This window comes from Moschus berezovskii, chromosome 23 (genome assembly GCF_049115385.1).
Source record: "Moschus berezovskii isolate FMDL1 chromosome 23, NW_MosBer_1.0, whole genome shotgun sequence".
Classification (NCBI taxonomy): Eukaryota; Metazoa; Chordata; class Mammalia; order Artiodactyla; family Moschidae; genus Moschus; species Moschus berezovskii.
The window spans coordinates 22,030,199-22,044,515 of record NC_142482.1 but is presented as its reverse complement, the minus strand read 5'-3'; the positions used below and the strand labels follow the sequence as shown (position 1 = coordinate 22,044,515).

Sequence of the window (14,317 nt, the reverse complement as noted above, 5' to 3'; positions counted from 1 at the left end):
TAAATTTTTCAAGAGTTTTAAGTTGCTATTGCTGCTGCTGTCACTGGAGCCCTAACAGTGAGCTAAAGTTTGGGACAGTGGCCCAGAATAGTTATTTTTAATAAATGAAAGAAAAAGAAAGAAGAAGATGAAGGAATTCCTCTTAAAATCCTCAATTAAACTTGTCATTGCATCCCATCACCGTGGCCTCTTCATTTCTACAAACACAGAATGGCCCAAATGTAACCAGCCCAATATCATATAAGACACATTTCAAAGGATCTCAGAACAGAAAATTAAAATAGAACAGGAGAGACGCCCGGCTCCCGGCGGCGCAGACGCGAGAGACGCCCGGCTCCCGGCGGCGCAGACGCGAGAGACGCCCGGCTCCCGGCGGCGCAGACGCGAGAGACGCCCGGCTCCCGGCGGCGCAGACGCGAGAGACGCCCGGCTCCCGGCGGCGCAGACGCGAGAGACGCCCGGCTCCCGGCGGCGCAGACGCGAGAGACGCCCGGCTCCCGGCGGCGCAGACGCGAGAGACGCCCGGCTCCCGGCGGCGCAGACGCGAGAGACGCCCGGCTCCCGGCGGCGCAGACGCGAGAGACGCCCGGCTCCCGGCGGCGCAGACGCGAGAGACGCCCGGCTCCCGGCGGCGCAGACGCGAGAGACGCCCGGCTCCCGGCGGCGCAGACGCGAGAGACGCCCGGCTCCCGGCGGCGCAGACGCGAGAGACGCCCGGCTCCCGGCGGCGCAGACGCGAGAGACGCCCGGCTCCCGGCGGCGCAGACGCGAGAGACGCCCGGCTCCCTGCGCAACCGACCACATGCAGAATCGAGGCTGAGAGGAGCTGCCCGACACCCAGGGTTAGGGCGGTGGCCGAGAGGAGCTGTACCACCTCCAGGAGGCGGTGGCTGCTTGGGCACCGGAGGGCTGAGAGGAGCTGATCCACATTCAAAGCAGGAGGGGCGGCCTTGAGGAGATACCCCTCGTCCAAGGTAAGGTACAGCGGCTGTGCCTTGCTGGAGCAGCTGGGAAGAGATACTCCACGATCAAGTGGAATATAAGAATCCAGTGTTCTGGGGAGGAAGGAACAAGATGGCGGAGGGATAAGACGGCGAGACCACTTTCTTCCCCACAAATTCATCAAAAGAACATTTGAATGCGGAGTAAAGTCCACAAAACAACTTCTGAATACTGGCAGAGGACATCAGGCTCCCAGAAAAGCAGCCATTGTCTTCTAAAGGAAAGAGAAGAAATCAAGCTCCACCCACCAGAACACTGACACATGCCTCCCTAACCAGGGAACCCGGACAAGTCACCCGTCCAACCCCAAACACAGCGAAGAAACTACATAATAAAGAGAACTCCACAAACTGCAAGAAGAGGGAAAGGCCACCCCAAGCAAAGCAATATAAGCAAGATGAAGAGGCAGAGAAATACCCAGCAAGTGAAGGAACAAGATAATTGCCCACCAACACAAACAAAAGAAGAAGATATAGGGAATCTACCTGATAAAGAATTTCAAATTTTGATGGTGAAAATGATTCAAAATCTTGAAAGCAAAATGGAGTTACAGATAAATAACCTGGAGAAAAGGATTAAGAAGATGGAAGAAAGATTTAATAAGGACTTAGAAGAAATAAAAAAGAGTCAGTATACGATGAATAATGCAATAGATGAGATCAGAAACACTCTGGAGGGAACAAACAATAGAATAACAGAGGCAGAAGACAGGATTAGCGAACTAGAAGATAGAATTGTAGAAATAAATGAAACAGAGAGGAAAAAAGAAAAACGAATTAAAAGAAATGAGGACAATATTAGAGACCTCTGGGACAATGTTAAACGCTCTAACATTCGAATCATAGGAGTCCCAGAAGAAGAAGACAAAAAGAAAGACCATGAGAGAATACTTGAGGAGATAATAGTTGAAAACTTCCCTAAAATAGGGAAAGAAATAATCACCCAAGTCCAAGAAACCCAGAGAGTCCCCAACAGGATAAACCCAAGGCGAAATACTCCAAGACACATATTAATCAAATTAACAAAGATCAAACACAAAGAACAAATATTAAAAGCAGCAAGGGAAAAGCAGCAAATAACACATAAGGGGATTCCCATAAGGATAACAGCTGATCTTTCAACAGAAACTCTTCAGGCCAGAAGGGAGTGGCAAGACATACTTAAAGTGATGAAAGAAAATACCCTACAGCCCAGATTATTATACCCAGCAAGGATCTCATTCAAATATGAAGGAGAAATCAAAAGCTTTACAGACAAGCAAAAGCTGAGGGAATTCAGCATCACCAAACCAGCTCTCCAACAAATGCTAAAGGATCTTCTCTAGACAGGAAACACAGAAAGAGTGTATAAACTTGAACCCAAAGTAATAAAGAAAATGGCTACGGGATTGTACTTATCAATAATTACCTTAAACGTAAATGGGTTGAAATTTTCAAAAAGGCTAGGAAACAATTCTCATAGCCATCAATAGTTCAGTGTTGAGTTCATGAATAGTTTTTAAAGTTTGGGACAAACTGTAGTATTTGCTATTTGAAGTACTATTTGTAATTGGCATATTACGATGTAACATTGGTCTTCATTTCCAACTTAAAACGCCTAAAAATGCCTAACAGGTTTTTAGATTTGTGAATTTTAGTTGAAATGTATTTTACGATGTTACTAAACCTGCAGAAATATTGAAATATTTCAGAGAACTTATTCACTGTACATTTAATTTATTTTATTTATAAAAGTTATGAACTGTAGAAAGTTTTACTTGTTGGGTCAAATGCTTGTTGCTTCAAATGCTTGTTGCATTTGAAGTGCTAGTTACAAGAAAATCAAATACCTTCAATGTATAAATGCTATTAAGTTTTTAAAGGACCCTGGAGTATAAGTAAGTTTGTTTAAAGAAATTTAGTCTATTCAACCTGAATCAGCTCTGTCAAACATTAATTAAAAGCCTCATTTTAAAAAAATAAATAAATAAATAAATAATGGTGGTGGGAGGGAGGGTTGGGAAGCTGGCTGGAGGTGGAGGTGGTGAAGTTTATAAATCTAATTAAAAATGAAGTTGCATTTCCATTTTCCAAATCCACCCATCCACCAGCGTACTGTGTCACTAGACATTATGTACGATTTTACTTTGCGACAGAAACCATTACATTTAAAAATTCATTACAGCAAGGTGAGTTAGACACATGATGGATGCAGCTTTAATTCTGCCATATATTATTACAGTTAAAATGTAAATGATGAAAAATATTTTGTGCTTATCAGCATTTATGTGGAAATGTGTTTTACAGTGATATATGATGTTATATTTCTATTATTGTGATAAAAAAATGCAATACAAAAAGACGAAGTGTTTATTAAAAAAAAAAATAAATAAAAAATAAAATAGAACAGTCTTTGGGACTCTGTGGGAGAGGGTGAAGGTGGGATGATTGGGGAGAATGGAATTGTAGCATGTATATTATCATAAGTAACCAGTCCAGGTTCGACGCATAAATTTTCCTCTGTTCAAAAAAAAAAAAAAAAGATATTTTGTCAAAAAAAAAATAAAAAAAATTAAAAAATGAAGTGAAATTGCAAAAAAAAAAAAAAGAAAGAAAATACTAAATAAGGTTGTTTTAGTGATCATTAGAAAAGCCAAGGCATGGATTCAGATAACCCAAAATAATTTTTTGCCATAAACACTGGCTTAAATGACCATGAAATAAGGCAGAACAATAAATTATACTGCTGGTAATCTTCTAAAACTAGACGTTCTTAAATTAGCATAGGCAACATCAGTGAGATCCTTGGGCCTCTTGGAGGTGCTTTGGGGTTCCATAAATGTTTGGCTTGCATTCCATTTTCAAAGTATTCTTTATATTTAAAAAGCTATGACAGTGTCTCTGTCACATTTATTAACGTGTAATGAAAAACAGCATACATAATCAACTGTGTTAAAAACCGTATGTAAACCCATCAGTTAAGCTGCCAGGCCATCTTGATTTTATGCAGACTTCGGAATGAAGATTCTCCAGCCAGCTCTTTCCACATATTTCAACTTCTTATAAACATGTCACTGATTAGGAAGGCTGCAGCTCTGCACTGAACTTTTTAAAAATTCAAATTTGCACATGAATGCTCATATAAAATTACACCTAGGAAAGGAAGTTGTCTGTGGAAAACGGGAGTTTCTCAATAGTATGCAATTAAAACATGAAAATAAATAAGAAGAATTCATACTCCAACTGCAAATTTAAGTCACCAGGCTCTCAATTTAGAAATCTGCACTTTGTGAAACAAATGTATTTTGATACATTTTTCTTATTTGAAGACAAAAAAATTCAATAATTGGAACAGAAAAAAGTCTGAATAGCCAGGTAATTTCTAGATTGAGAATTTTTTTCTACACAGTAACCATCAATTGGGTCAAAAGATTCTAAAATCTCTATGGCCACTGTTTCTATAATGCTACAAATTTTACAATTCCTCTCATACAGTAATCACATAAATCTTTTTAAACTTGATTTTGAAATAGAAAATAAGTGTCCTCAGTCAATTGTTTTTTTTTTTCACTTTCCTCTAATAATCCAATTGCATTCATTTATTTATGCTATTAGGATTTATAAGCCCTCCTTTGAAGGATGGCACTGTTTTCAAATTTCCAAACTGACAGCAAAGAAAACATTATATTTAACTTAAACAATGTTTGCATCACATTTATTAAAATACCTGAATCTGGAAAAGCTGTCTTTTGAGGATTCAGAGGAAAAATTATAATATTAAATTATCTAGGACATAATATCCATTCAGTGAACCTAAGGCACTCTTCCTCAAACTTCTCCACTGAAAACACCCATAACACCACAAAATACCATGGATTCCTGTACTCTGATAATATAGTCTTAAGTAAAACAAGAATACAAAACTTCTTCGTAGTACTTTCTCTTAAAAATCCTTGTGAATTCTGCTTTATCTCATAATACTCATTTTTATTTAAAAAAATTTTTATAGGCTTTCCCTGTAAAAATCTTTAAGTAAAACTCAAACTCCAGGAAGATGTACCACTTTCATCCCAAGTCTTTCAGTAGCTACGTGACATAATGCAGTGGCCTCAAACACCCCGGTACAAGAAGGATGGTCCAAAGTTTAATGTACTCTAATGCATTTCCATTTGCAATAGTTAAAACACAATTCTTCTAGTCTATTAAACAGCAGAATTTATTCTGCCTTGAATTAATAACTTACATTTTCATGCTTCATATGTTTAAGTAACCGCAGTTCTCTGTAGGTTCTTTTGGCATGAATAATGGACTGAAATGGTCTGGATAGCTTCTTCACTGCAACACGTAACCCAGTTTTTGTGTCAAAAGCAGCACTAAGAAAAAAAAAAAAAACGTAAAAAATTCATCATTAAATATTCTCTATATATATCAAAATTAGTATTTATAAGGCTATTTGATTTCTAAATTAAATGGGCTTATAATAAAATACAAAATAACTATGAAAATAAAAAACTTAAAATGACCTATAATCCCACTATGCAAAGTAATCTGTTAATCATTTTTGGTGTTTCCTTCTTTTTTTTCTATGCACCTAAATCAAGGATCAGCAGACTTTTTCCGTGAAGGGCTAGAGAGTAAATATTTTAAACTTTGTGAAGCGCAGGGTCTCTGTCTCAACAACTCAACTCCATGGTTGGAACTGGAAAGCAGCAGATAATAAATTTTTAAATGGATGTGGCTGTGTCCCAATAATACAAAAATAGGCAGCCACCTGATCTAGATGAGCCAATAGATTGGGACAAAGAGCTGGATTCCGTCCATCTCCTTGGCCAAGGCCTCATTGTCTCTTTGCCACCAAATGCTGCCTGATCAGAGACCTGGAAAACACCATGTTTTCAGGACAGTGAGTTGGCATAAAAATTTCTTTATGAAATAGAAAGCATTTGTCACTTTCTAGAAGCTCAGGTAACAGTTGGGAATAAGTTAACATATCTCTGACCTCAGGGAATAGGGGGAGAGGGGAAGAGCAGAATAATAAAATATATTTCAAATAGTGATGAATGCTATGATTAAATAAAACAGAATAATGGGATAAAGAGCAACAGCTGGTGGAGCTAGGCTACATTAGCTATGATGTTGGAGGAAGTACATTTGAGATGAGGGAAGTGAACGATAAGTAGCAACTGTGTAAAGATATAGGGGAAAAGAGCCTCAAGCAGAAAAACATTAATGTTTACTGAGTCTTCATTATCACTCCCCCCATTTACAGATAAGGAAACTGAAGCAAAGAGAGGTTAAATAACTTGCCCACAATCACAAATCTAGAAAGTAACAGTGCAGGAAGTCTGGACTCAGAGCTCACACAATCAACCACTTTGCTATGCTGCCTCCCAGGAGAGCAAGGGCATGCTGGAGTGACAGGAGAAACGGCCTGTGTAGGCCGAGCATAGGGAGTATGGGGAGCTTGGAAAAGAGTAAGGTCACGATAGAGGCAAAGGCTAGACCACACAAGACTGCTACAGCAAGAAACATGATGTGTATTTTAATTATTTTTAGAGACTGTACAGGCTAATTCCATCATGTCTCACTCTCCTGTTTATCTCAATCTTTAATCCACACATTCAAGACTTTCTGAATATCTATTGTCACCAAACTCTCTGACTATGTAATGGCTCCAGAAGTTCCCCTTCCTTCACTCCCAAATGCTTACACTATGTCCCTGCCTTTCAATTCCCAGTGTGTAATAAACTCCAGTAAATCTTCAACTTCTGAACTTTTCCCCCATCTTCTTGCTTTAACTGGAACTAGGCTGTCCCTTGAAGATACTACTTCTGTGACAGCCACGCCTCAGAGTGGGCTCTCTCGGATCCCAGGTGCCTCACGGTTAGCAGGCGGGGTAGGTGTTCTCCTTGCCAACCGTTTCCACTTCCAGACCGTAATTTTCCCCTCGATTTACAAAAGCCCCTGCTCGCCACCATCTTTCCCTCTCAGTTGCTGTTATCCATTGACTTGGAATTTTCCATCACTCACCGAAAAGTTAGTTCCTATCTCAAAGTCTCTCTCCCCTCCCAACTTCTGTCATCATTCTTGGCAACTTCAGCATCCAGGTGGAGGGTACATGCAACTTCCTGGCCTCTCAGTTTCCTGGCCTCTCCAGGAAACTCCACCCTGTCCAAGGTCATCCAAACTCCACCTCCATGGTCACACCCTGGGCCTCTATCACCACCAAAGGCTGCCTGCCTACAAAATGGTGAATGACATCGCAAACTTCCTATGCCTTTTAGTTTGCTCCTATTAGCTTATTTGTATCCTGACTACAACAATTCATTGACGGTTTCTATCCTTCAGCCCTCCTGTCTTCATTTCCCTTCTTGCCTGCCTTAGACTGTATTCTCTTATAAAACTCCCTATCCCCTCTGATATACTCACCCAGATAAACTCTAACTTTGGATGATCTTAACTATTTATTCTTCTTGTCGAGAATCCAAAAACTGTGGTTGAAGGAAAAAGAATGCACAGTCATACAGAATGGTTTCGTTCTTAATTTCTGATCTTAATCGCAAATAAGGCTCCTAATGCTGCCACTTTTTTACTAAGTCCATTTTTCTACTCAAACTCCATCTGACACCATCTCTCTCCTCAAACCTCCACTTACCGTCCTCCCTTAGGAGCTGCTCTTGCCTTCACTGAGAAAACAGAAAACATCAGAAGGGAGCTCCACCTGTCTACCAGTAAATCTACCTACACGCCCTTCTACACTGGGCCCCGTCTTCTCTGCTTTTTCTCTTTCTGTGACTAAGGACACCCTCCCTTTCTTATAAAATCCAAGACCTCAATACACGCCTTGGTGCATCCTCCTCATATTGTCAAGGAATTCACTCCTTCGTCCCCTTTTTCTCTTTATTCTCATCTTCGCGTGGATCACTCTCATCAGTGTAAGTATGCGCAGTTATTTTTCATCCTCAACAAACAAAAAGTTTCCCTTGAAACCTCCCCATTACAGTTAAAATTCCCCAGTGGTTCTCAAAGTGTGATTTCTAGACCAGCAGCATCAATGTCACCCAGGAACTTACAAAAAATGCAAATGCTCAGGTGATATCCCAGAACTACTAAGTCAGAAACTCTGAACTCTATTTTTTTATCAAGCTGATCACATAATTCTAGCACACAGTGAACTCTGAGGACCACTAATCTATACCTCTGCTACTCCATGGACCAGCAGCATTGCATTATCTGGGTGGCAGGGGTGGGGGTGTCTTTAGAAACGGAGATTCCCAGGCCCCAAAGTAGAATCTCACTTTGACAAGATCTCCAAGTAATTCACACACATCTTACGGTTTGCGAAGCACTATTCCTCTGCTTCCGTTCTTCTCTCAATCCACTCCACTGAAACCACTCTTCTCAGGTCATTAATGACCTCTATTACCAAATGGCCACTTTTCTGGATTAGCAACTGACACGGTTAACACTCTCCCTTTCTCTAAACAACTCCAACCTAGGGTCCCTGTCAGCACATTCTACTGGTTTTTTCTTTATAGTATTTATTTATTAATTTTTAAAATATTTATGTATTATCTACCTGGCTGCACCAGGTCTTAGTTGGGACACCTGGGACCTTTAGTTGTGGCATAAGAACTCTTAGTTATGGGATGTGGGATCTAGTTCCCTGACCAGGGATCAAACAGGCCCCCTGCATTAGAAGTGTGGCCACTGGGCCACCAGGGAAGTCGCTCTTCTGGTTTTCTGTGACTTCCACAGTAGCTCCTTCCCTCCGGTTCCTCTGCTCAAACTCTGCATGCTGGAGTTCTGTTCTGTTAGGTGGTCTCATCTACACCCATGACTTTAAATGCCATCTACACATTGAAAACTCCCAAACCTATGTTTCCCACTGAAATCTCTTCTCAGAACCTGACTACTTATCTTGACAACTTGAATTTAGCCAAGTTCAGAACACCCAGAACTGATTCCTCTCCCTGACTCCTTTATCTCAAACAAACAGACTCTCCATTCAGTTGCTCAAGCTAGACATTTAAAGTGTCATCCTTTATTTTTCCTTTTCCTCCAACCTCCTGGCCCCATCCAAATCCGTCAGAAAATCCTGTGGTTTCCACCTCCAAGATACATCTCAAATTCAACTTCTCTTCATTTTCAGTGCTTCCATCCTAGTCCAAGTCACACTCATCAGCAGTCTGTCTTCCAATATTCATCTCCCTGCCTCCTGTTTTATTCCCTTCTAAAGTACTCTCCAGCTTCCCACATGGCTCAGTGGTTTAAAAAAAAAAAAAAAAAAAATTCACCTGCTGATGCAGGAGACACAAGAGGCGTGCCTTTGATCCCTTGGTTGGGAAGATCCCCTGGCAACCCACTCCAGTATTCTTGCCTGGGAAGTCCCATGGACAGAGGAGCCTGGCGGGCTATGGTCCATAGGGTTGCAGTCAGACAGAACTGAGCACGACACACATGATGTACTCTCCACCCCCACCTAATACAATCTTTTAAAAATATAAATCAGATGACACCACTCCCCTGCTTCGAATCCTTCAAGGAATTTCCTGGGCATATAAAATAAAATGCACATTTCCTGTTACAACCTACGAGGCTCAGGCGACCTGACCACCAATAAGCACTCCGGCCTGTTCCTGTGCAACTCCTTCCTGCCTCTCACCATGCGCTGAACACGCTGACTCCTTTTGGTTCCTTAAACTCCTCACACAGGCTGTCCCTGGTCCCTGAGAGGCTCTTCTCCCCTACTTTCAACTCTACTACCTGCCCCGCGCCACAGCCGAATCCTTACTCTTCAAGCCCTGCCCTAAATGTATCTAAGAGAGGTTTCTAAGAGTTGTTATAACTCCTCAAGCAGTTATGCGCTGTCACAACTCCCTCCTTGTCTCCTTCCTTATCCTACATGAAGGGACAGGGGTCCTTTTTTCTCCCGCTCCCCTTGTTCCTACAAACCCAGGCAACAGGACCTTCTTCCTTCTTGGAAGTACCAAGTAAGTTATACTCCACTCAGAACCCCTCTCCGGTTCTCCTGAGATTGGGAAAATGGCCATTGCTCCTGGGTGACCCGTCCTCCTCAGCTCTCCACCTCAAGTCCTGCCAGCCTACCTGTAGGCTGAGCGCTTTCTCCCTCTCCTCTGCTGGGCAGCCTGTTGGTGCCTCCAGGAGCAAGCACTGCCACAGGTTTCAAGCTGACCTGCCTGAGGCTGAGTGTGCAAATTCATTTCACTAGGGAAGAAAGAAGAGGCCTGTTTGAGCTGCCTGGCCAGATCATTCCCCATATCAGCTGTTCAATAATAAAGTACATATTTTTATCTCTATTTGTATCTCTATCTGACTTTGTATTATTCAGCAAAAGGAAGGCTAGGGTTAATCAGTACCCTGCAAACTTCAATAATCACAATTTATTACTGTATGTTTATCTACCATCCAGCAGAGTGGTTAAATAAGGACTGGGGCTTTGGTATTAAGACTACCTGAATTTTAATTCCAGTTCTGCCAGTTAGAAGCTATATAACCTTGAGGAAGTTAATTAAATTCTCTCAGCCTCATATATAAAATGAGGATAATGTTTACATCTCATCTGTGGGATGTTTGTTAGGACTAAATGTGATAACTTTTGTAATAGGTTTAGAAAAGGGCCTGGTCCATGGTAAAGTTCAAATATTAGACATAATGATGTTTGTCTTCCCCACTCATCATAAGCACCTTGCAGGCAGAGTCTTCTGTTTTATTCAATACTATATTACATAGGACTTAGAGTAATGCCTGGCTCATGGTCCAGTCTGAATAAATGCTTAATGAAAATATAAAATGAAATATAAAAGAAAAAACTTCAACTTTATCATTTGGCCCTCAATTCTTATAAATTCAATAGCATTCAACAAGAAATTGATATTAATGTTAAAGGCTTACATTTGTATTGAGTGTTTATTACTGTTAGGCACTGGTTTTAATTTTTACATGAATGAACACCTGCATCACAACTTTATAAGAAGACAATATTATTATTTCCATTTTACAGATGAGAGGTTGACTAAAGTGTCTACACAGACAGAAAATGGCAGAGTTGGGATTCAAATCCATGTGTGAGTTTCAAGCATGAACGCTTTAGCCACTATACCATATCAGAAAAGCAAGTTCAACTTAACTAACAGCTCAGTTCACTTAAAATATATTCTAATTGTATGGACTCTGTTTCTATTCTAAAATGTGTCCTGTTGCTGCTGCTGCTAAGTCACTTCAGTCGTGTCTGACTCTGTGTGGCCCCATAGACGGAAGCCCACCAGGCTCCCCCAACCCTGGGATTCTCCAGGCAAGAACACTGGAGTGGGTTGCCATTTCCTTCTCCAATGTGTGAAAGTGAAAAGTGAAAGTGAAGTCGCTCAGTCGTGTCCGACCCTTAGCGACCCCACGGACTGCAGCCTACCAGGCTCCTCCATCCATGGGATTTTCTAGGCAAGAGTACTGGAGTGGCTTGCCATTGCCTTCTCCGAAAATGTGTCCTATTATTATTAATTGCATCTCATATGGAAGAAGTTCTCCCAGTGATCTTATATTGAACTTAGAATAATATTAATGAATAGTATTTCATAAGAAATAACTTTTAACTCAATATACATTACTTTATAAAGGGGAAGTTTTTAATCTCTATAAGTTATACTACTTCCTGTGACTCTAAAACACTAGTCAATGATGTGGTATCTTCATAATTACCAAAGTATCACTTCCTAGGTATTTACTGAAATTTCTCCTTCATGAGATTTCTTGTGGATACAAAAGAAACATTAAACATAGTACACATAGTATACACTGATGTCAGAACTTAACTATCTAACTACTGGGATGATGAAACATACATGAAAGCAAAGAATGCCCAATAATATAGTGTAAATACTGCTGCTGCTGCTCAGTCACTTCAGTCGTGTCTGACTCTGTGTGACCCCATAGACAGAAGCCCACCAGGCTCCCCAATCCCTGGGATTCTCCAGGCAAGAACACGGGAGTGGGTTGCCATTTCCTTCTCCAATGTGTGAAAGTGAAAAGGGAAAGTGAAGTTGCTCGGTCGTGTCCGACCCTTATTACACTTTTTAAAAAGCGGGGTTTAAAAATATATAAGTTGGGTTTAAAAATATAAATATGCAACAAAAATAAAAAGAAACAATAAAAATATAAATATGTAACAAAAATAAAAACAAACAATAAAAATATAAATATGTAAGTTGGATTCAAAATACATAAATGTTCACTGCAGCTTGTTCACAAGAACAAAACTACAAACTACCATAATATCCAATACAGGGGAGTTATAAACTATGATAAATATTACACGTACCATACACTGCAGCCATTAACGAGATTCTTGTTATACTGATGATGGGAAAGACAATAAGTTTTAGAAGTAAAGGATTATCCCATCTGTGGGGGAAAAAATGTAAACTCATTCAGGTATACACACATAAGCAGAGAAGAAGTGTCTAATATACTCAAGATTTTAACACTTTTACTTTTTAATATACATTTTTCTATCCTCTTTTTTTTTTAATGAGCTTGTATCTTTTAATAAGGTTGTTACTAAAGTTAGAAGCATAAGTCATCTGTGCTTTTCTGTTACCCTAAAGCAAACAAAAAGAGGCATGCTTTCTAAATTTTATAAAACCACTACTGACAACTATATTTCCTTCAAATGATACTTACAGGGCTAGTCTCAAAGTATGCAAACAAGTTTTATCCTCCTTATCTAAGCCATAACCATTTTCCATTTTACCAATCATTTACCATAATTTCAAAAATAGGTGAACCACAATCTACTTATTGTCTTATTATAGCTATTTCATCGGAGAAGGCGATGGCACCCGACTCCAGTACTCTTGCCTGGAGAATCCCAGGGAGAGGGGAGCCTGGTGGGCTGCCATCTATGGGGTCGCAGAGTTGGACACAACTGAAGCGACTTAGCAGCAGCAGCATAGCTATTTCATACACACTAATAATATAAACACTACTACAACAGACATCTTCACTCACACTGCTTCTTCCATAATTGCATGATTTCCTTAGAACACACTAATAATTTTTACTTCAAAGGACATACACTCCCACCTTTTAAAACATATTTTACCTACAAAAGAGAACAAACAGGAATTCTTCAGAGAAACTGCTCTCAGATTATTAGTTAGTAATCCCATGGCCAAAGCTGCTAAAGCAAATACACGTTCCATCCCTTCCTTCATGTCTTTAAGCATTTAACTTGCTCTGACCTAACCTGTTCTATCACTAATCAAAGCAATACTCAAAGAGGAAACCACATTTTTCACCCTAAATTAGACACTGACTGTAATTACCCAAAGAAGAAATTCCTAATAATTTATTTATTTATTTTTGTTGATTATTGTTACCTGTTGTTTCCCTTTTTAGAGAAGCTTTTTAAGGCAGTTTTGACTCTGTTAAGCCTCTCAATTTTATCTTTATTTTTATTGCATTAATACCTGGTATGTATTAGGTGCTTTCTTTTCTTTATGATTATTCTGTTTATCTTGCTAACTTCTTAAACTGGCTTTATACTTGTATGATCATTGCTTTTCCTTTTTATGTAAAGTCTACTACATTTAAGGCCTCCGTGAATAATGTTTTCCATATCCCGTAGGTTTTAAGACTTTGTATTTTTGTTATCTTTCTGTAATGATGTTGTTTTTAAATGCCATGTACTCAGTGAGTGATATAAACACATTGTATATTTCAGTTTTCTAATAAAATTTAAAAATAAATAAATATAAGATGGACAAACAAACAAACAAAAAAAAGAAATTCCTAGTCATTTTTTTAAAACCACCTGATAAAATCAATTGAATACTCAGAGAAAAAGAAACCCAAATTATTGAATAGCTGATCATGCCACATATTATTTGGGAAATATTTCATTTAATCCTTATAATAACTTTGTAAGATCATTTACTTCCAAAATAAGAAACTAATGGTCATAAATATTAACAACTCACCGAAGGGTATATAACTCATTTGCAGTGGGATTCAAATTCAGACCTAATTTCAATGCTCACTATTTTTTCCAGGATGCCAAGCTTTCTGAGATAAGGACAACCCCAGCTACTGGCTTTTCCTTTATCATTATACTTACTCATATTATAGTTGGGAAGGTTCCTCTTAATCACATTTTAAAAACTGCAACTATAAATAAAACTGTTTTCATGAACAACATCATAAAATGGAATTATCTTTATGAAGATCAGGTTCTCCAAACTAAAATCCAGGACACATTGCTCAGTAAGTTTTTCCCCAATTGTAAAGTCATAAAGTCCTAAAATCAACTCATGCTTTATAAA

General features: G+C 39.5%; 1 protein-coding gene across 4 annotated transcripts in view; it reads right to left on the bottom strand.

Annotated features, from left to right (window-relative positions):
- MAPK14 (mitogen-activated protein kinase 14) overlaps positions 1-14,317 on the bottom strand; it is an 83,002-nt gene that overhangs the window by 50,607 nt on the left and 18,078 nt on the right. For 2 of the 4 annotated variants that reach the window (XM_055407280.2, XM_055407281.2), the window contains exons 2-3: positions 10,089-10,208; positions 5,224-5,353 (exon numbers count right to left, since the gene is read on the bottom strand). In XM_055407280.2, the coding sequence (XP_055263255.1) occupies positions 5,224-5,353; positions 10,089-10,208 (250 nt within the window). The remainder of the gene's footprint in view (positions 1-5,223; positions 5,354-10,088; positions 10,209-14,317) is intronic. The other 2 variants (XM_055407282.2, XM_055407283.2) reach the window with 1 other exon arrangement.